General features: G+C 51.8%; 1 protein-coding gene across 2 annotated transcripts in view; it reads left to right on the top strand.

Annotated features, from left to right (window-relative positions):
- CRHR1 (corticotropin releasing hormone receptor 1) overlaps positions 1 to 15,426 on the top strand; it is a 30,178-nt gene extending 14,752 nt beyond the window's left edge. For both annotated transcript variants that reach the window (XM_014956465.1, XM_014956467.1), the window contains 11 exons: positions 3,952 to 4,071; positions 5,336 to 5,421; positions 6,504 to 6,610; positions 6,992 to 7,112; positions 7,382 to 7,535; positions 8,041 to 8,101; positions 9,005 to 9,077; positions 10,241 to 10,326; positions 12,187 to 12,322; positions 12,522 to 12,563; positions 13,754 to 15,426. In XM_014956465.1, coding sequence (XP_014811951.1) covers positions 3,952 to 4,071; positions 5,336 to 5,421; positions 6,504 to 6,610; positions 6,992 to 7,112; positions 7,382 to 7,535; positions 8,041 to 8,101; positions 9,005 to 9,077; positions 10,241 to 10,326; positions 12,187 to 12,322; positions 12,522 to 12,563; positions 13,754 to 13,894 — 1,127 coding nt within the window. In that variant the 3' untranslated portion in view covers positions 13,895 to 15,426. The remainder of the gene's footprint in view (positions 1 to 3,951; positions 4,072 to 5,335; positions 5,422 to 6,503; positions 6,611 to 6,991; positions 7,113 to 7,381; positions 7,536 to 8,040; positions 8,102 to 9,004; positions 9,078 to 10,240; positions 10,327 to 12,186; positions 12,323 to 12,521; positions 12,564 to 13,753) is intronic.
- Positions 15,427 to 21,281: the final 5,855 nt, after the last annotated feature.

The following is a 21,281-nucleotide window of genomic DNA, read 5'->3' as shown; positions in this document are numbered from 1 at the left end:
GGCTCACCCAAAGGGGGAGGCAATAAGGTGTGATTTGGCTCATTTTGCTCCACCAGCCTGGTGGAGCTGCTCAGGAGGGACGAAAAACCTTTTGCATGCTGGCTACAGCAAGTATATTTTGATTAGACTGACTTTTTTGATTATATTGATGAAGCCCTGATTACCAAATGCAAATGCTGCAGCAGGGACACCCTCAAGGATCCAGGGGCTTCAGCCTGCTCAGGAGGTGGCAGCAGCAACTCAGTCACGAGGACATTAGGGAGGGACAGAGATAATCGTGGTTGAGTAAGAGCTCAGGACTGGTAGAGATAGGAGCTAACACCTTTCAGCTGTTACTCAGCCTCCTGAGACACCTTAGATAAATAACCCCATCACTCCCACCCACAGGAATGAGCCTGTGATTCAGATTTCCATCGTCTCTCCTGGCCCCTTTGCGTTGCACAAGTGGAGAGAGGCTTGGCCCTTCCAGCAGCCACAGTGTCCCTGGGGACACAGCAGCAAACTGGGATGACTGCACTGGTGCAAAGCGTTGCCTGGTGTGAGACGAGAACTTGTTTACCCACACAGTTATATCAGCATCAACCTTTGCTTTATTCCTCTTCATACCATCCTAGCAATGGTTTGATGGTACGATAACACTTCAGACCTCCTGGCGCCAGCTCAAGAGCACCGTGGCCACACGTCTGGTGGTGCTGGCCCAGGATAAACATGCTCCATCCTCTTTAAATTTGCTCAGAGAGAGCTTTTCCCTGCCAGGCTTCACACAGTTGCCTGCCTTTAGCTTGGAGCCATCTCAGGGGCCTCGGCGAGTGGTGGAAGGAGGCTGGAGAAGGATGTTTTATAGAAACGGGAGAGATATTGCTACAGTTATCCTGAGACAGTTATTGTGATACAGTTGTCTCAGTCTAAGTCCCTGGATAGCCACTTTTTTTCTTCAGAAGATAGGAAATGCTTTATATTGCCTCAAAGTAGCACAACCCAAAGGAAATAGGGTGAGAAGGGATTTGAGTGACTTCTCCCGTGCCACGTTCTCCATCTCAAAGAAGAACCAACTCCTTCCTACCCCAAATGCCGTGTTTCTGTGCGGGAGGGAGCCAAATCGGGGGGGGATTGGGTGCAGGTAGGAAATTCATTGACCTTTCTTGCTGTAAAGCTGCAAAGGCCGTGGCTGTGTCTGTGCACCCAACGCTGCTGAGAAAGCTGGAGCAGACGTCTGCAGAACCTGGAAGAATAATCCCCCTGCAAATACGGATGGGCCGCAAAGCAGATATGAAAGCATTTAGCACTGATACATATAATTTCCATGCTAAACAGTGCTCTAAACGCTGGGAGCCGTGTGCCGCTGGGGAGCAGCTGGAGCAGACGGTGGTGCTGGGCAAACGGGATGTAGAAGCCCTCACGGCACTCTTTGCCTTCACTGTTTTACTTAACCCTTCCCCAGCAGGAGATTGGTTTTTTATTTCCCTATGCGCCGGAGAGAAGAGAAGAGAAAGAGCAGCTTTTCTTCATCAAGCGTTTCGTAGCACGAGCCTGGGAAAAATATTACAGGCACCCACTAGATTAAAAACTGGTGGGTCAGACCTCAAAATACAGCCTACAGCGGTGGGGGGAAGCCTTCTGTGCACAGGGTGAAGTCCCAGGAGCCTCCTACAGCCTGGCTGAGTCCCTCTCTGCTCACCTGACTGCACCCCCCAAGCCTGAATGTCACCCCAGAACCCTGACCCACAGGATGAGGAGAGGGCTGAGCTCCTGGTGATGCTGCTCCAGCTTCACCCCACATCCCTGCTGGGGTGGGACCACAAGACCCATCCACTCGGTTTGTCATCTGGTGGGCCATAGTGCTTTAATGAGAGTGCCAATTAGCGTTAAATCAAGTGCCGTGGAGATATTAAATCCAGACTTGAGCAGAGGTGTAACAGAACAATGCCACCTTTGTCTGACCACGTCATTTCCACGAATCTACTTTGGGTTTGGTTATTAATGGTATTGTTGTGGTTTTGTTCTCCTGATGGAGAGTGCCAATCCTGCCGCTCTCTGACTGCGCTGACTTTTAATTACCGAGTCTTCTGCTTGTCCTCCCTGAGCAGTCTGCATCCGTGCCCCAGCACAGCCCCTGGGATGCAGGAGGGAAACCAAGGCACGAGGGGATGGGGAGAAAATGGAGTTTGTGCTCAGCCCCACAGGTCACAGGGAGGGTTTTCAATGACTGCATGAGCTGTTCTGGGCATTAGCACTGTGCCAGCCCCATTTTCCCATGCTGGGTTATTCCAAATGGAGTTTTTCCTATTCCAGATATTCATGTGGCTTCTCACCTGGGTGGATTCCCAGGTGGCTGACAGGGAGAGCGCTTGCAATTTAACTTCATCCTTAGCTGAAGCAATTACCAGTTGTTTTTTCTCTACCTGGATGAATATTATTATAAAATTTTAAAGAGGGATTTCATTTTCTGTGACCCTCTATTTCTCTGTCAAATTTGGGTCAAAACAACTAAGGAGCTCAATGAATGCAAATGGATGCAGATAAGCACAGACACAAACACTAGACGTGATTAAACGCACTTTGTTTCCTAAGAAATAGTGTCTTAAAACAGTTAACTTAAAGTGAAGGTTGCCGCAGCAACCATACACATTAGCAAAGCTAAAAGCAAAGGTCATTGTTAAAATTAATTTCTCACTACAAGCTATGGAAGGCAGAAGGTAACGCTCACCACGCTCTGATGCTTCCCCAGCTCACACGCTCGGAAGTTGTTTTCCTTTACAAAGATGCCTGAAGAAAACCCTCCTTTTCTTTGCACTGGAAATTTGCTCTGAGAACCTCCCAAAAAACCAAGGTGCCAATTCTTCCAATAATCAATGAAAACAAATATTCCCACATGAAAACGTTCATCATATTAGTAACACGATATTTTGCTTTTTTGGTATTTTTGCTTTGACATGAAAACGTTCATCATATTAGTAACACGGTATTTTGCTTTTTTGGTTCAGTCTCTCTTTAGACAGATCTATCCACAGGAAGTCTTGGGGAAGGCATTCAAGTAACAACCATGGAGCCCGGGTGGAGTGGAAACGCTGTGTTCTCACACCCAGAGAGCTGTGAATTGGGGTGTTTTGTCTTAGGAAACGGCAATGTCTGTCTCTGCGCCGGCAGCACAAACATCCCTGGTACCCAGGAGAGGTTTGCACTGAACTCTGCCCCTTCCAGGGTCTGCTGCCTGTCAAGGATTGTATTATATGGATATTACAGCCCTTGTGCTTCCTACCTCACTTTGAGATGTAGCTAAGACATATTTAGCTACAGTACATGTTGTTCTAAATATATACAAATTATACATAAAAAAGCCTGCAATCTGGCCTACCTAATGCCTACGTTAGCACACTTGTGTAGCTGGGAAAAGCACACAAATCCTGTTTGAAGTCTGAAATAGCAGCAACAGACTTGGAGCTTTCTTCCCGGGAAAGGCTGGAAGAGACCAATGGGAACGGCTGGGAAGGAGATCTTGCAGCCAGGAGGTGTGAGAAGATTGGAGGGGCCCTGAAGAATGTCCCACCAGCACCAGGCTGGAGTAACCACCAGGAAAGGGAAAATCCAGATTATTGCTGGCTGTTGCAGGGCTGGACGCGAAAGTAACGGTTGAAAAGGAGCAGGGCTGGAAGACCAGAGCCAAGGAATCCCAAGCTGACTTGGGATTCCCGAGTCAAAAAGAGTTTTGTGCCAGAACTGAGATTAACCCAGGTGCTCAGACAGGACCAGGATGATAGTCATGGCCAGGATGGACCAACGAGCCTTTAGGGAGTCTTAGGGTTCTACCCTTTGGTGTCTGCCATGAGGCTCTTCTGGGGGCTGATCTTGCTGCGATCCATTAGCCCCTGTTCTCTGGGCAAATCTGGAACCTTCAACAGCCTAGAGGTGGCCCACAACCCTCCACTAACTCTCTACCCTTCTTCCCCACAGGTCCCCACTGCAATGCCTCGGTAGACCTGATCGGCACGTGTTGGCCCCGGAGTGCGGTGGGACAGCTGGTTGCACGGCCCTGCCCCGAATATTTCTACGGTGTGCGGTACAACACCACGAGTAAGACGAGCAGCACTGGTGGGGACATGATGGAGAGGGATGGGGGAATTCAGAGAGCCATGAGCATCAGGGGCTGCAGGGGCACAAGTGACAATACATCTGTGGGTACAGAACTCATCGAGGGCGTCCGTGGGACCCATCAACCAAAAAAAGGAAAAAAAGCCGACATATCCCAAATTTTGGGAGAGTGGTTTCACATCAGCAGCTTTATGAACAGGTCCTCCTGGATGTGCCCTCATAAAGGGGGGGAAGGCTGATGGCTGATGTCTTCCCCTGTCTTGGGGACAGGGGAAGAAGAGTGAGCCTGCCCTGCTGTTGGAGGTGGCACAAAGTTCTGCAACCCCCATCTGGGAAAGGACTGGGGGACCTTGTAGCTCATCCCATCCCAGCACGGGTCACTGCGCTGTCACTGCCAATGATGTGCTGGGAACAAGGGCTGAAGCAAAAGCACTTGAAAAGTGCCTGAAGGCATTCCTAGCACCCAGTTGAGTTTCTGACCACCCAAGTGCTGGTTTTGATGAAAGAAACATCTTGCTTCCCACAGAAAACATCGATTTTTTCTGTCCCACACGTTTTTGCAGCAGTGGAAGATGGAGTACATACGGCTCCTGCTTTGTGGTGCCTCTCATGCCATTGCAGGAGTCTCTTTGCATTAATCCATACTTGTGCCTGCCTAAGAGCCATCCCCATCCCTGTCCCATCCCATTGCCCTGATGAGGCTCACCGTCTCTCCCGTTAATAGCAGAAGCCCAGCATCACCCCGATGCTGGCATCACCCCAGTGCTGATGCTAATCGGAGGCTGCTCCAAGGCTGTCATGGCCAGTCCTTCCCAATTAGCCTTGCCACTCACTGTGCCCTTGCTGGGAGGCAAAGAAAGTTCCTCATGCAGGGAAAGAAGAGAAAATTTCACACGGCTGTTGAAGCAGCACTCGCAGGACAGCACCTGGTCACTCAAGAAAATGGTGCAGAGGAGGAGAAAAGGAGTCAAACTTGTGCTGCTCCCACTGCATCTCGATGGTGGGAGGCACCAGGGTCCCCCAGTGCCGAGGGGCAGAGCTGCTGCAGACCCAAAGCCCTTGAGCAGGTCTGAAACTTTCCTAAGATTTTGGTTCTGCAATCACAACCAAGGCAGCACCTGAGCTGGCTTCAAAGCAAAAGATGGCTCGATGTCAATCACCCCTGCATTAGTGAGGATCAACAGGTCACATCTCCGTGTCCATCCCCACACACCTTTAACCCTTTGATGTGCACCCTCTCTTTCAGACAATGGCTATAGGGAGTGCCTCGCTAACGGGAGCTGGGCTGCACGGGTCAACTATTCCCAGTGCCAGGAGATCCTCAGCGAAGAGGTAGGACCTCAGAAGCCCCTCAGATGGGCTCTTGGCAGGAGGGCGAGGGGACAGACATTGGGGTTCTTCAGGGCAACAGCATCCAGGTCAGAAATGGCCTGAGGGAGCTGTGGGCTGGGGGTACAGCAGCATCCCAGACATAGGGTTGCATGCAACATATATGACCCTTTTCTTGAGTTGCAGTTTCATTCCCTTCCAAAAATAAAGCCATGCCTGTTTCCTTCCCTATTTAAAGTCCAAGAGGATTTGCAGTGTGAGGTCTCCTGGCCCTGGGGCCGCTGGGTGCAGATCGCCATGCCCTCCAGCCCCGTCACCCTCCTCCAGCTCCCTCCTGATGCAAGCACTCGATGTTTACCCCATCCCTCCCTGCTGGCAAAGAAATAAAGGAGATATTTAGGAAGCTGGAAAGGATTAAAAAAAAAAAAGGGGGGGCCAAGAATTACAAGCCCCTGAGTAGGTCAAGCCACCCCTCAGAGCAAAGGAGAAGAGATACGGGCTGTTCATTTGCAGTTGATAACCACCTCTGGTATTTAAGATGCTGACATCTCTTGCCAGGAATGGTTTTCTCACACAGTTAATTGCTAATTCACAGGTTGGATGAGTGCCTAACAGCAGGAGCAATCAATTAATTTAATTATCACTCACATCTTCCCGAGATCCCCTGCTCCCTCTGCCCAAATTCATCCCAGCCTCTCAGCTGCCCTCAGGGCAACGGGGAATGAACGGAGACATCAGATGTCACGTAGCCAGCGAGCTCGGCTGAATTACAGCAGGATTTCCCCAGAGGAGGGGCTGGGGATGTCCCAGGGCTGAGCAGCGGTGATGTTGGGGCAGTAACTGTGGGCTGCCCTGGCATGGGTAGGATATGAAATGCCCAAGCCCTTTGCAGGGCTATATTGGTGTCTCTCCTGTCCACGTTAACCCCATCCAACCAGCCATGTCCCCTTCCAGCCCCATCCCTGCTTTCCTGCACCAGGTGGGCTACAGTTGCTTTCTGAAAAAGGGTCCAAAATCTGCAGTGCAGCTCTTGTGATGGTACCTGGGGCTGTTGCTGACCCCCTCCCTGTCTCCCCCCCCACCAGAAGAAGAGCAAGCTGCACTACCACATCGCCGTCATCATCAACTACCTGGGGCACTGTGTCTCGCTGGGGGCCCTCCTCGTGGCTTTCGTCCTCTTCATGCGCCTGCGGTGAGTGATCCAACCTGCTGGGGGGACCAATCCAGAGAAGTTACTCCATGGACCTCAGGCTGGGGACGAGCCCAGCCCCTATCTTTTGTTATATCCTCCCCCATGGCCATTGCTCTAGAGGGATCATGCCTATCTCAGGGTTATTTTCCTCCTGATGCATTTTTTAAAGCACTCTATTATGGAGGCAGAGGATCTTTCTTGATGCCTTCCACCTCCTGACCTTAGTCCTGTGCACCTCATCCAGGACATGGCCCCAGAACTCACCCTTGGGGTCCCAACAAAGACATTCAGCTCCACAAACAGCTCTGTCCCCCAGCCCACACGTGGCTGGCCCCCGGACACCTACCATGCTCTGATGGCCCCTTGTCTCCCCATCTTCAGGAGCATCCGGTGCCTGAGGAACATCATCCACTGGAACCTGATCACAGCCTTCATCCTACGCAACGCCACGTGGTTTGTGGTGCAGCTCACGATGAACCCGGAGGTGCACGAGAGCAACGTGGTAGGTGCAGCTCTGCCAGACGTCTGGTCTGATCCTGGCCCTGAATGGCCAGGATGTGTGGGGAGCTTGAGGATCCTAAAGATAAGGCCACAAAATCAGGTTGAGGGGCCAAGCAGGGCTGCCTGGTGGTTGGAAGACAACCTAAGCTTATGAGAAACATGGGTTCAATTGCTCTGCTGGGGTCTGTGTTGCTCTGTGCAGCAGTTTCACCACTGTAACACAGAGCTCTGCTCTTCACCCTCCACTTCTCCTCCTAACCCTTTGGGCAGCTCTGGTGCCGCTTGGTCACTGCCGCCTACAATTACTTCCACGTCACCAACTTTTTCTGGATGTTCGGCGAGGGCTGCTACCTGCACACGGCCATCGTGCTCACCTACTCCACGGACAAGCTCCGCAAGTGGATGTTCATCTGCATTGGCTGGTGTAAGTACTGGGATGTACCCTTCATCTACCTGAGGCTTTAGTGCTGGGTGATGTCCACCCCCATCCATCAGGGGTAACGGTTTTAAACTGAAAGAGGGGAGATTGAGATGAGATCTCAGGAAGAACTTGTTTGGTGTGAGGGTGGTGAGAGCCTGGCCCAGGTTGCCCAGAGAAGCTGTGGCTGCCCCATCCCTGGAGGGGTTCAAGGGCAGGTTGGAGGGGGCTTGGAGGAACCTGGTGTGGTGGGAGGGCTCCCTGTCCAGGGCAGGGGGTGGCACTGGGGGGGCTTTGAGGTCCCTTCCAACCCAAACCATTCTATGATTCTGTGATTCTCTCCTCTGCTCCAGCTCTTCTTACACCCAAATAGCTGCAAAAAGGCTGTCAGGAGCAGGAGGATGGGTGTTGCATGCCTGTATCAGCTCACCCAATGGGAGAAAATCCCTGTTACAGCATAATTTGGTGGTAATGTCACACCCCTGAGACCCATCCGTGTTTTCATCTGCAGGTATCCCCTTTCCCATCATCGTCGCCTGGGCCATCGGGAAGCTGTACTACGACAACGAGAAGTGAGCCTGGTTTCTCTCACTCCCCATTCCCCTTCCTATCCCAGTTACCCAGAGATCAGTTGTGCCAGGGGTTGTGGCAGGCATGGATCCTGCTGGGAAGGGCTGACGTGAGGCAGGGTCCATGGAAAGGGTGGGAGGAAAAAGAGATAATATTATTCCATTCCTTCTTTTATCTCACCTTTAGACTTTCTGCCGCAGGAGCCCTGCCTGCTGATGCATTTTTCCCTTCAAAGGGCAAATGAGATTTTTTTTTTAAGGGGGAAAAGGCAAGATTAAGCCAGAGCTCCTACAATGTGTTTGCTGAATGGAGCTGGGATTTAATCTACCAGCAGAGATATAAACTACCACCACCTGAGCCATTTTCACAGAGACTTGCTAATGGAGGACTTAACAGGCACCTGAGAGTTCATCATGCAGACTCAGAAGTTAAAAGGAGCCTGTTTAGATGAATGGCAGCTCATCTTGTTTTTCAGGGCTAGTTTTGGCCCCTGACTTCAGCAGCCCCATGCTACACACGCAGACACGGCACTCAGTTATCAAAACCCCAACAGGGTGCTCCCAGGACACGGATACACCTGCCTGAGCTCCCACAGGGTCTGCTGGGGACAGAGCCAACCCAGGCCTGGGTGCACGTAAGGTTGTCCCTGCTCGTCCTACAATAACCAGCTCCCACACCCAAATGGGGCCCATAAACATCCCCACAAACCCCCTTGTGCCTCCATATCCCGGGTTCCCGGGGAAGCTATTCCATAGTGGCTACAGCAGTTCAAGCTGTAGTGCTTTCACCCTGTGGACGGTGACTTCCAGAGGTTGTGCAAGGGCAGGAGTAAATCCAGGTCACTCACACTGCAGGCTTGTCCCCAACACCAGATGTCCCCGACACCCCTTGTCCTTGCCTTGCAGGTGCTGGTTTGGGAAGCGAGCAGGAGTTTACACCGACTACATTTACCAAGGTCCCATGATCCTGGTGCTGCTGGTAAGAGCAAAGTGACCTTACTTGCTAAAAATGGGGCCCTCCCCACCTGCACGTGGGATAAAGGACAGGGTCTCACCCCCTCCTGCAGCATCTCACCCGACAGCAGCAGCACCACTCACCCTGTAAGCCCAGCTCCCTGTACCTAAAGTGCACCTTCAGCAAATTTGGGCTCACGATCCACAATGAGAAATAGCGTGCAGGGATCCTGCTCCCTTGGGATGGGCTACAAAGGGAGCATGGAGACCTCACTCCAATAGGGGTGCTTCCATCAGCACCCCCACATGCAGCAGTAAATCCTTCCATCCCCTGCCCTGGCACTATTTGGGTGCAGGTGGGTGCTTTGCTGAGCAGTAGCCTGAGGACCTCAGCCCCGTTCCCTGGTCCACATGGCTTTGCTCCTGGCCCTTGGCCGAGCAGCAATGTTTGAACCAGGGGCCATACGAAGCATAATTTACTGGGGTTTTGCCCTTTTGGGAAGAGACAAAGACGGGCAGAGGTGGCAAGTCCCAAGCAGGGCCAGGGTCCAGCCCATGTGTGGAGGGGGAAAGCCATGCACAAGGTCCCACAGCTTTTCCTCCCTCCTTGCTCAAGGGAGTACTAATCACTGGCACCAACCGGCCTCACTGAATAATTGAACCTGCTTCTCATTTCCCAGCCCATCAGGTAGCCAGGCCACTTCTAATTTGTGTCAATTGTGCTCAGCCCCCCGTGCTGCCTTCCCATGCCTTCGTTAGCATCTGGGAGAGCGGCCAAGCGGCTGTTTGCTGTGATGGCAGCCACTCTCCCAAAATCCCTTTGGCTATCTTATATTCCTCCTCCCACTTTTTCACCTTCAGGTCTTTCTCTACCGCTTGCCCTTCCTCACCAATCTCCTGATGTGCTATATTCCTCCTCCCACTTTTTCACCTTCAGCTCTTTCTCTACCACTTGTCCTTCCTCACCGATCTCCTGATGTGTCCTGCTGCCCCGCTCCCTTGAACAAACTCCTAAATCTTATTGCTAAATTGCTTTAAAAGCAATAAATGTTCGAGTGTGTGGAAGGCAGTAGATCGCATTCAAAAGGAAACATTTCCATTTTCCCTGGCATGGCCCGTTGCCTCTGCTAAGGAAATGGGAGGCAACCTTGGGGGAGCAGAGACTAACCAAGTGCCCTCTCCTTTCAGATCAACTTCATCTTTCTGTTCAACATCGTCCGAATCCTCATGACAAAGCTCCGAGCTTCAACCACATCAGAGACAATCCAGTACAGGTAAGAGCATAAAAGAAGCAGAAAGCAGACCTAGAAACTGCGTTAGCTTGCTTAGGAGGGCTAGGAACGGCCCCATCAGCCAAGTATCAGGGGATGGGAGCATGAAGAGACATCTAAGAGCACCTCAAATGCTTTTTGGATGCCCATGGACATTGCGTCTTGGGTTATTCAAAAATCCTAGCCAGGGAGAGCTTTGTGCTGGAGGCCATGGATGGCTGGATCTGCCTCTGAAGGAAGGCACTGGGAGCCGAGTCTCTTTGCAAAGGCCTTTGCTGGTGGGACCCGATCAGCTCCCAGGGCTTGGAGCTGCAAATCCTGGCACGGAGGTGAGAATTAAATCGCTGCTTGGCAGCAAAGCAAAGGCCAAGGAAGAGGTAATGAATCAATGTCACCCAAAACACCTCCTCCAAAGCCAAAAGAAGGCAGCACTCTTGGCAGCTAAAGGCAGGAAGATTTAACCCTTCCCTGCTGGGGAATATTTTGCAGACAACTTGGGAGGTGCACGGTCAGAGCAGCTCTCCAAAGTACTCAGAACAGGAGAAGACACCTTGGTCTTCATCAGTGCTTCTCTCTGGATCATTTTCTGGGCAGGAATCAGGGAATCTCATTGTGCGCTGGGTCAAGAGAAGCAGGTTTGGGGTGGAGGGTGGTTTTTCCAGCTGAGAATGGAAAAATTCAGATGCAATCACTTGGAAATGCCAGCTTTTCCCATCATGGAGTATTGAGCTGGGATGAATGATTCAGCTTGGGGTGAGCAAGATAAATGTTATTGAAATAGGCTGGTTGGCCTCAGTCAGCGATTTTGAGAGACTTTTGGTGAGCAAGATAAATGTTATTGAAATAGGCCTCAGTCAGCGATTTTGAGAGACTTTGTGTTTTGCAGTATTTGGCTAATTTTAGCAGGGAAGGTTTTTTTTTACCTTTGGGCAGAAGAATGTTTTCATTTCCCAGAAACATTTTGTGGGACGGGAAAGCTTTGAGAGTTGGGTGAGTTATAAACTGTGCAGTCCTGCTTAAACCAGGTGAGGGACATCCCTGGAAGGCTCCTGCTCACCTTAAATGATGACTTTTGGTAAAAAGCTGGTGGATCCCCTGCTGCCATGGCTGCTCCCCTGGGGAAGCCACCCCGGTGCATGTGCTGTCCCATCATTTGCCAGCCTGAGGATGCTTGTGTCCTCGGTTATTTCCAGCTCCTCCAGTGCCATCTGCCAGTTTGTGTCAGTGGCTGTGGCTCTGCTCCAGGTCAGCGATGCAGCACAGGTCCCAGGCCCCGTCCCTGCCCAGCCCAGACCTGCCAGGGATGACTTTTCCTGTTTTCAGCGAATGTTGGAATCTGTCCATTAACAGGATTTTTTTAAGCAAAAAGTGTTGACTTGGCATTGTTCTTGTGCCCTAATCCAAATGAATGAGATGCCAAGCCCTCATCCTTCCTCTTGTATCAGCACTATTACTTTTCACAAACTGCACTTGTAATCTCATCAGGAAAAGATATCAAATTAATTAGCTGAGATGAGTTTTTTCATAAACCCATGTTGAAGGGTGTGAATTATTTTATTCCTCTTAATTCCTTTTTAATCGAGCCCTAGATCAGCCAAGCAATCATTTCACAACAGCTCAAGGTCAGGCCTTCACTATCCACTGCCCTTTTCTGGATGGAGAAACCACAGAAGGTACCCAGCGCTCAAAACAGCCCCATCCCTCTGAGATCACATTGCAAATCAGCCCAGCTCTGCTCCATCCTCCCCTGGTCACCAGTTTATCCAGACCCAGACAGACAAGTCTGGTGCTGGGAGCGGGATGAGGAGAGTCCCCATGTCCAGAGACATGCTGCAGCAACTCAGGTCCATGTCTTCTCCCCAGGAAAGCAGTCAAGGCCACACTGGTGCTGCTGCCCCTGCTGGGAATCACCTACATGCTGTTCTTTGTCAACCCCGGGGAGGATGAGATCTCCAGGATCGTCTTCATCTACTTTAACTCCTTTCTGGAGTCCTTCCAGGTATGGTCCTCAGCACTAGCTTCCATCCCAGTCCCCCTACCAAGGGATGTGGAGGAGCCCATCCTGTGGCTGATGCCTCAACTTGCTCCGGCCCTCCCAAAACAGACCTCCCCAAACCCCTGAGCTACTCCAAAGCTCCTGAGCCTGGGGGTGGCTGCTGACCATAGCTTCGTGGTGACTGCTGCTTGTCTCCTTCCAGGGCTTCTTCGTCTCCGTCTTCTACTGCTTCTTGAACAGCGAGGTGAGCATCAGGGGGTTAGGGTGGGCAGGGTCTACACCCTTCCTTGCCAACAGACACAAGCTCACCCCCTGCACAGAGCTCAGAGGGTGCTGGTACCCAATGCCCCAGCTCAAGGTGTTTGCTCTGTCAGACAGTGCATTACCTCCAGCTCCAGACACAGGTTGTGCCTGGATGGGAACGGCTGTGGTTGGTCTCCTTTGGAGGAGAAAAGTCCACCCTGGAAAAGATGCTCTTGGGATGCACTTGTGCCATTTGGTGCAGCAGAAGAGCCCAGGGTCCCCCCCATCCCTGAGAGATCCTTCCCCAGGGTGATCTCCATACACCCAGCACATGGACAGGGGCACCTCCCAGGCTCTGACCCAAACCACAGACAGCAGAAAGCAAAGGAGGTGAGAGCAGAGGTTGATCCTGGGGCTAATCATTGGGGCAGCTCTTTCCTCTGCCTCCTCGCAAATGCGCTTGCTCCTTTGCTGGCTCAGGAGACTTTGGCCCAGACAAGCTTGCTTCATTATCATAAATAATTGATGCAGGAGGAAAAGGGACTGGACCAGGGCTAGCTGGTGAATCGGAGACATCTCACACCGTGCAATTCATGGTCCTTCATCTCTTGATCCCAGCTGGGCTGGCTGGGGAATCTGGTGTTCACCCAACTGTACTGTCTCAGCATCCAGTGCCCACCTCCCAGGGCCGTCCCACCCTGCAGTCAATGAAAAGGCATTTCTTCACTGGTTACCTGCCACAGAAAACACTTGGGCTGATGTAGGGTGGAATTAATGTCGAAGAAATGCCACTATCATGAACCAGACAAGCAATAAAACCTCCATGACTTCTCTTGCTCCCCTCCCAGCCCCTTGCAGCGTCTGATGCAGAGTGTGAGATGCCAGGTCTCCTGCAGAGTCCCTGCTCAGATTTATTTCCCCTTCTTGTTTCCATTTTGTGCACCATCAGTCGGGTTCATCCCCTTTTGCAGCTGCAAGGGCTGCATTTCACCAGCATCACATCAAACAAGGCTGGGTGCCCTGGGAGTTGACAGGGGCTCCCAGGACCCTCCTTTGTCCTTGAGGAGCTGGGCAGGATTTTGGCAGCTTTTTTGGTTGAAAGACTGAGGGTGGGGATGGTTGGTGCCTCTGAACCAACTTCAGAGAGCTGTGTGGTGACTAAATGTCCCCTCCTCTGTCTCGTGCCCCCAGGTCCGATCAGCCGTGCGGAAGCGGTGGCACCGATGGCAGGACAAGCACTCCATCCGCGCCCGCGTGGCTCGGGCCATGTCCATCCCCACCTCCCCGACCCGTGTCAGCTTCCACAGCATCAAGCAGTCCACGGCTGTCTGAGCCAGCAGCTGCCCTACGGGATGGGGAAGCCAGCATCCCTGCTGCCTAGGACCCCCAGCATGGCACAGCACAGGATCCAGGTCCTGCCTGCACCCACCGGTCTCGCAGAGGACACACAGACTCACTGCAGCTATGGGAGACCCTACAGAGGCTCCTGTCCTGTTTGCTGGGGCAGACCTGTAGGACAGAACAGCTGAGATGCTGCTTTGTCATCTCTGTGCTGGTGATGTGACCTGCTGGGGTGACAGAAGGAGTTGGAGGAGCCCGGAGAGGTTGCAGCAGCCTCCCTGCCCACCTCCATCCTGGGCACCATGCCCCATGTCCCATCGCTGCCTCTCTCCAGCTTGTCGCTGCTTTGAGATGACAGGACATCAGGAAAATGCTGGGAGAGCTTATGGGGCTTAATCCCTTGGGAAGCTGGGTCAGCTTTCCAGCTGGTGCATGCTGGAATGCTGCTGGGGGACCAGGGGGAAAAACCCTCTGGGGGCAACCAAAGTCCTCTGGGTTGACAGGGGATGGATGGAGAGCCCTGGACTGATGGCAGACATGGCTTTATACAGCTGTGTTTTTGCACTACTGGGATTATTTGAGCCCTTCCCCTGCCCCTCGCCCAGTCCACAGGAGGTCCCATAACTGCTGCTTGGTCTGATCAGGTCATTTCTCATCTCGACACCAAGGATGTGAGGCAGAGCAGTGGGGTGGGAACCATTCAGGGGACAGGGATGGGCTCTGAACAGCTACACAAAGGGGTGACAGTCTGAAGGGTGGCAAGAGGTTCAGTTAATCCTGTGGTCCATCCCACCCTGGATGGCTCTACAGGCTTTTGCAGAGCCCCTGGACCTCAGGTTGACTCCGTGCCCCTCCTCAGGGGGATGGAAAGGTGAGGAAGAGCTGCAGCAAAGTGGTGGCTCAGCTCCCCAAAGGCAGCTACCATGGGGACATGCCTTGGCTTCGCTCCCCTCCTCCCTGCCCTGCTTTTACCCCTGCGGGTGGGCTCGGTGCCAGAGCTGCTCCTTGCTCTTACGCAGGGGATGGGGCCAAATCATTCCCATGCTGGGTTAAGTGCCTTGGAGGAGCAGCAGCCTCCTTCCCCTTGCTGGGGACCCCCTCCCGTGCAGCTCCCAGTCCCACAAAGTCCCCAGTCCACCCCCCATACCCTATTTCATGTGGTCACCGAAAGCAGCTGAGCAGAGGGGTCCATGCAAGGTGGATGGGTTTGCCCCGATCTCCTCAGAGCCACATTTTCCCTGCCCCATATGGGGTCTGGGGATGCTCGGGCAGGGGGAGGATGCCTGAGGGGTTATGAGCTGAGTCTACTCTCTGTATCCCAGGGATTTTGCCACTGAGGCCCTACAGGGTCTGGAATGAGTCCCTTCACACTTCTGTGCCTCAGTTTCTCCACTCTAAAGAACAGGCATAAGTATTTCCCACCCCAAGGAGTTTTAAGCATCTTGGAAACTGTAGTAATATGTGATTTCCTCAGGATACACCACCAGAAAGGAATAAAATCTTTCTTTATCTCTTTAAAGCAAGGCATAGACTAAATCCTCCAGGTTCTTTCTTTAAATATTCAAGAAGTTCAGTAGTTTGAAGCAAATTCCTCACATTTCCCTCCCATTGAGATTTCTTACCCGCATGTCTACTGTGCAGCCAAAACCAGAAATACCCCATTGCCTCCAGTAACGTGCTGGGAGCAGCGACAGCTCCCTGTATGAAGGAGTGACCACAACCAGGACCATGCTCTCCACATGGGGCAGGTTTTGGTCCTTGTACAAGTTGGTCCATCACCAGCAGTCCCAGAAACTGCCCCTTATCCAATATATGGGTGAGAAAAAGACCCCCAGAGTCACGCAATGGGTAAACTGGCAGCTCCCGACATCATGGCTGCGTTTGGAAGGGGCTGATGTCCTGCAATGAGTAAACCTGCTCTGTCCCCAACGTTGGACAGTTTGATTTCTCTGCAGGTGCTTTGGCAGGAGCTAATAAAGACCCACCTGCTACAGAGAAGGGAACGTGCCCCTGGGAGCTTTTTCATCGTAGATACAAGTGATGTTACCAAAAAAAAGTGATGCTCTACGTGTTCAGTTTGGATTTTTCTAAAGTGGGGTCATTTTGGGTGGAAAAAAAGATGGAAATTGAAAAACCAAAGAAAGAAACCCAAACAGATGCATCTGCATTTTCACCACTGTTTTTTCCTTCTCCTCTCAGTGGTCTACTCTGATGTGACTTTGCTTTCTGTAGCTGGAGAGGTGTGTGTATTCTCAGCCTTCTTTGATTAAAATTACTTTGATTTCTCTCACAAGGACTTTTGGGGCATCTTCATCTTTTGGAAAAGATAACCCCAGCACTGCCTCTGCCTGCTTCCCACGGAAGCAGTGGGCTCAACATCCCATAGAGGCACATGGGGCAGCTGGTGGCTTTTTTGTCTCTTCCATACGCCAAAGCCCACATGCCCATAGCAAGGAGGTGGAATACAGGCTCTCCACAAAGGTGTCAACACTATCACATCTCTGGGGGGTGAGGAGCACCCCGTGTGGGTCTCCCACACAAGTACCATCAGGGTTAGAGAAACTCCTCCAAGTTTTCCGTGATGCTCCCTCTCGCCAGCTGAGCTAAGACAGAATGGAAATGTAATGTGCTTTGCAGCAGGAGGGAGGGCCAATTAAATCCGAATTTCATTTCATACATCAATGTTTACGAGTGAAATTCAGACACAAACATCTCTTTCTGGTCAAGCTCTTCCGTTGCAGAATTAATTTGCTCATCACACAGAGCCTTGGAGAGCACTGTAATTTGGTAAGCACCATGCACATAAATAATAATTACAGGTTCCTGCTGATTACATGATTGTATTTAAAGTTATCAAGCAATTCTGAGATTAATGACCTGCCAATCCTGTGCTCTTGATGAGGTTGTAGCCTCTTGAGATAATCCTGTGTTAACCCTTGATGTTATCCTGGCACCTCTTCAGGGCTGGGAGAAGCAAAGTGGAACTGGGAGCTACGGCATCCTGGGCTGGGAGCAAGGCAGATTGACAGGAGCCTCTCTGGCACACAGAGATGGAGTTTAATTTAGCTTCTTTATTTGATTAACACATGAAACCCACCATAGAGGTTGCCTCCAGCCCTGGAGTCGCTCTCCAGCCTCAGACCTACCATCTGGGGTTGAAGCTTCAGGGTTCTGACTGCCCTGTACTACTTCCCCGGCACACCAAGAGCTGGCAAAGAAGAAAACCTGCAGTCCAGAGCCTGAACCAAGGGAGGGATAGGAAAGCTCATGGTCCTGACCCTCTGTGGAGGATCTGAGCTCTCATCCCACCTTCCAGCTTGGCTGCCCTGGGCAAAAAATGTCATTGCCAGAGCCAGGATCTCCCAGTTCCTGAACTGCTGTCATGGTCAGGATGCACTGTCCATCAGTTGGAGGATTCATACCTTGTATTTAAAGTCAGGCTGGGACTATCATTCCTCTTCCTCCATCCTGGCTTAGACACCCCATTTCAGTCTGGTTGTGCACAGCTTTGGGCCATTCCTGGATGTTCAGCCCTCTCCGTTCCTTCCCAGGCTGGAAATGATCCTGGAAGGGGTGGGAGGTGGGGAGGGAGAGGACATCTTGTGGCAGTTTATAGCCCGATGGGCTCATTTCTGGCTTTCAGTGCCATCCGCGCTGACATGCCTCTTGCCTGTGATGTGTTGTCCTTCCAGCACTTCCAAACCCCGAAATAAATATTTCATCCTTTAATTCCAGTGCCCTGCCGCTCGCTGCTCTCCCCTCAGCGCGAGCCTCCCGCTGACATTTGTCACTGCAGTCACCCTTAAATGGCTTTCAGAAAGACGTGGCGGTGAGAGACAGGCAGCTCTCTGCCACCCTCATGAAATTTTCAAAGGGCGGTATTTTTCCCGTTTGGAGGAAATCTAAAGATCAGAGACACAAGCGTGGCTCCCCCTGATCCCCTCAGGGAGCCTGTCTGCTCAGCCCTGGAGAAAAGACTTTTCTTGCTGTTCCTTGAGGCATCCCAGGGCCGTGTGAAGGCAGCATCACACAAGGTGCTGGAGATAGGCATCTGCAAGGAGCAGGGATGGGTTGGTCCCACAACCAAGAGTCACTCATGCTTGTGGCTCTGGATTTATCCACAGTGGTCACCCACGCCTGAGTCCATCGTCCTGGTTGGAGCCCTCAGTGATGCTCCCATGGGATTGTGCGCCAAGGGTTGTCCAGGTTTTTTTGGAAATAGTTTGGTCCCTCGCAGTCCCCGGCAGCTCATTCCCATCGCAGCACCAGCAGAGCCCCTGAAAGCACCATGGCCAGGCTGCCCTGTCCTGCCCTCCTCCCTGCCGGGCAAAAGTTCCTGTGGGAAACTATTGCTTTCAGGCCATGGCCAGGCTGCCCTGTCCTGCCCTCCTCCCTGCCGGGCAAAAGTTCCTGTAGGAATCTATTGCTTTTAGTCTGCTCAAATCTGCTGCTGAGCCTCCTGGCAGCAGGGGAAACTGAGGCACAGATTTGCACAGTGTTGTATAAGGAGATGCCAGCCTCTGCCTGCTGAGCACCATCCTGCCAGACACCTCTGCTGCAGAGCATCCTCCAGCCCCAGTCATCCAGGTCTGAGACTTGCTTCGGGAGCCATCGGTGTGATGGGGGGCTCAGGACCCTCCCCAGCAGCCCGCAACCTCCCCCTGCCCTGAAGGAAACAGCCCCAGAGGGACGTATCCCATCCTGACCCAAACAGCAATCCCTCAAGCACGATTGCTTTCTGCTCCAACGGCAGCATCCATTTCCAGGCAGCTTGCTGATATATTGAGCTGCCCCTCCTGGCTCTCACGGCAGGAGATCCTAATTTTCGGGTACAGCAGGGGAACTATCACCACTTCCCTCTCTCAACCCTGTGCCCAGGGGGGTCAGTGCCCAGTGGGGTTCTCCAGCAGCGCCGGTGGCAAGAGGTTGAGATCCAGAGGTCCATCTCTCATGGTCCCTTGCTGCTTCATTTGCTGCCTCCCCATTTTCACATTGAGACAAACCACAAACGACTGGTCCTCACCTGCCCTCTCCAGCACATGGTGTCGGTGACACGGCTGTTCCAGCTCTGCCAGCACAAAGTCTTTGGGGTTTGTCTGCAGAGAGTGGCTGAGCTCCCATCACAACCAGGGCTCCTGGCTCCATCCCAAAGGATCATTTCCCACTGCCAGAGACTATTAACATCTCTCTGCTTCCAGAAGGGCTTCGGCTTTGCTTGGGATGAAGCCAGCCTTCAGGAGAGCAGACGATCCAGCCGTGTTGCAACAAGGAGGATCTCCTGTCCTGTGCTTGCAGCTCTGATGGTGCTGGGTGAGGTCTTGGAGGCTGGATGAGGTCCTTCTTGCAGGAGCAGGACTTCTATGATTCAGTGGGGTGGCTGGAGACTCCCAAGGAGCCCGTGGCTCTGGAGAAGCCTGTGGGTATGTGAAATATGGGACAAAAAGGGGAGGTCTGGCTTAGGCACTTGCAGCGTTCCCCATTGCAGAGGGGTTGTCAGCACAGCAGGAGCCAGGGACCTGGAGGAACACAAACAAGGAAAACCGCAGCCTGAAAAACACACGTAAATGAAATACACTGCAAGGAGAGAAGCTGGATCTCAGTACACACCAGGAAAAAGCAGTGTGACTCGGCCTGCTGGTTCAAAAGGAAAAAAAGATGAGATATTCAGGAAATCCTTGGATTGTAGGCTAGAATGATTACATCCTTATCGAAGTTTGACCGGTGCTGCATCACCAACCCAAAGCCACAGTAATAGAAATGCTTATGATTCTGATGAAAATGATTTGGGTGGCTAATGGGAGCTATATTTTAATGCATTAACATGGTTAAGATGTGCTTAGAGACTGCAGATTGACTAAGCAGATAAAATAACCTTTTTTTTTTTTTTCTTTTTTTGCTCAATGGGTAACAGCTCGTTCCATAGATCTTTCCACACAGGGATCTTTCTGGCTGCTGCCTTTGTGCCAGGCGGTGCTGAGGGAAACTCATCCGATTACTAGCGATAAAAAAGAATTGCTAGCTGAAACGAAGCAAGCTCACACACGGAGACAGGGAGACGAGCTGAGCCACTGCAGCTTGTCACCTGCAAGCCCTATAGATTCTCCAGCCTGGTCGAGACCAGCCCAGGACCATGACTTGATCTGTTCTGGGCAGGAGCAGCCTTGAATTAGCCACTACCTCCCCTCCCTGCTGCACGGGTGCTGCTGGGACTGCGGGTCCCTCGCTGTGACAGCTTAAGATGTCACCATGTGCTTTTTCCCACTCCCCCACAGCATCCCCAGGGATGGCCAGGATCACCAGGCAGATTCCAGCATTTCTGTGTTTCTGTTTCATCTCCCCAGGCCAGTTGAGACCCGACACACACGTTATAAACTGGATCCAAGTGCATCTCACCACCTCCTGGAGCAGCCCAACTGTTTCCACGAAGCATCAGGTGCTCCCAACATGGTTGAGCCCTCCTGGGTGTTTGTCCCCAGTGGCAGGGAGGCATTTAACCCCTTCCCTTCTTGGTGTTAGCCCTTACACACAAGCCTACCTTGAAGATGGGTCAACCCACGCATTTTAATTTTAATCCAAATAAGCCAACAAAATGTTTCATCCATCTCTTTTGACTCCCGAGGCGGGGAGGGGAAGTTTTTTTGCTTAAACACTAAATTCTGGTTGGTTTGGGGTTGTTTTTTTAAGAAGATGTGCTTTCTGCCCCTAAGATTTCCTATCTCTGTGCATTCCCCATGCTTTTCTATTTCTTTTTCCAAAAGCAGTACCCCAGTACACTGCATGATAACAAGGAACAAAGCCCAGTCCAGTCCCCAGAGATTTTCTCCTGTAAAAGCTGCATCTCAGGCACGTTACACCTAAATTGCATGGAGAGATTTGAAGGCCCTGACAAAACCCAAAGCATCACAAATCCCAGCCTGGCAAAACAAGACGCGAGTCAAGCACCGCTGGAGAGGAGAAAGTGCCGAGCCAATGCCATGGCAATCGAGGAAAATCTATGCAAAATGGGTAGCAATTAAATGAGAATTAACCAGGTTGCAAGAGGAGAAAATTGCTTCTTTCAAACCCTCTTGATTATAGAGCTGAAATGGCCCAGAGCTCCCATGGCTTATCACCGGCGCGAACAGATGAAGAGGCTGTTAATCAAGATTGTCAGAAGCTTTCCCAAAGCCAAACGTCCTCGCTGGAGCGAGGGCTCGGCGGGGACCTTCGATTTGCTGCAGCTTCATCTGCTCAGCTATTAACCACAGAAGCGCTGGCCAGAGAAAGCTGATAGATTGTTGGTTTATTCAGAAAAGGGCCAGGGATCTCATGCTCATAGTTGGGAGGGTGATACCTCTGGTGGGTTGGGATGGAGATGAGATGGACCCTCCACATTCTA

This window comes from Calidris pugnax, unplaced genomic scaffold (assembly GCF_001431845.1).
Source record: "Calidris pugnax isolate Ruff unplaced genomic scaffold, ASM143184v1 scaffold167, whole genome shotgun sequence".
In the NCBI taxonomy this organism is placed as follows: domain Eukaryota; kingdom Metazoa; phylum Chordata; class Aves; order Charadriiformes; family Scolopacidae; genus Calidris; species Calidris pugnax.
This window is presented reverse-complemented; position numbering and strand designations above follow the sequence as displayed.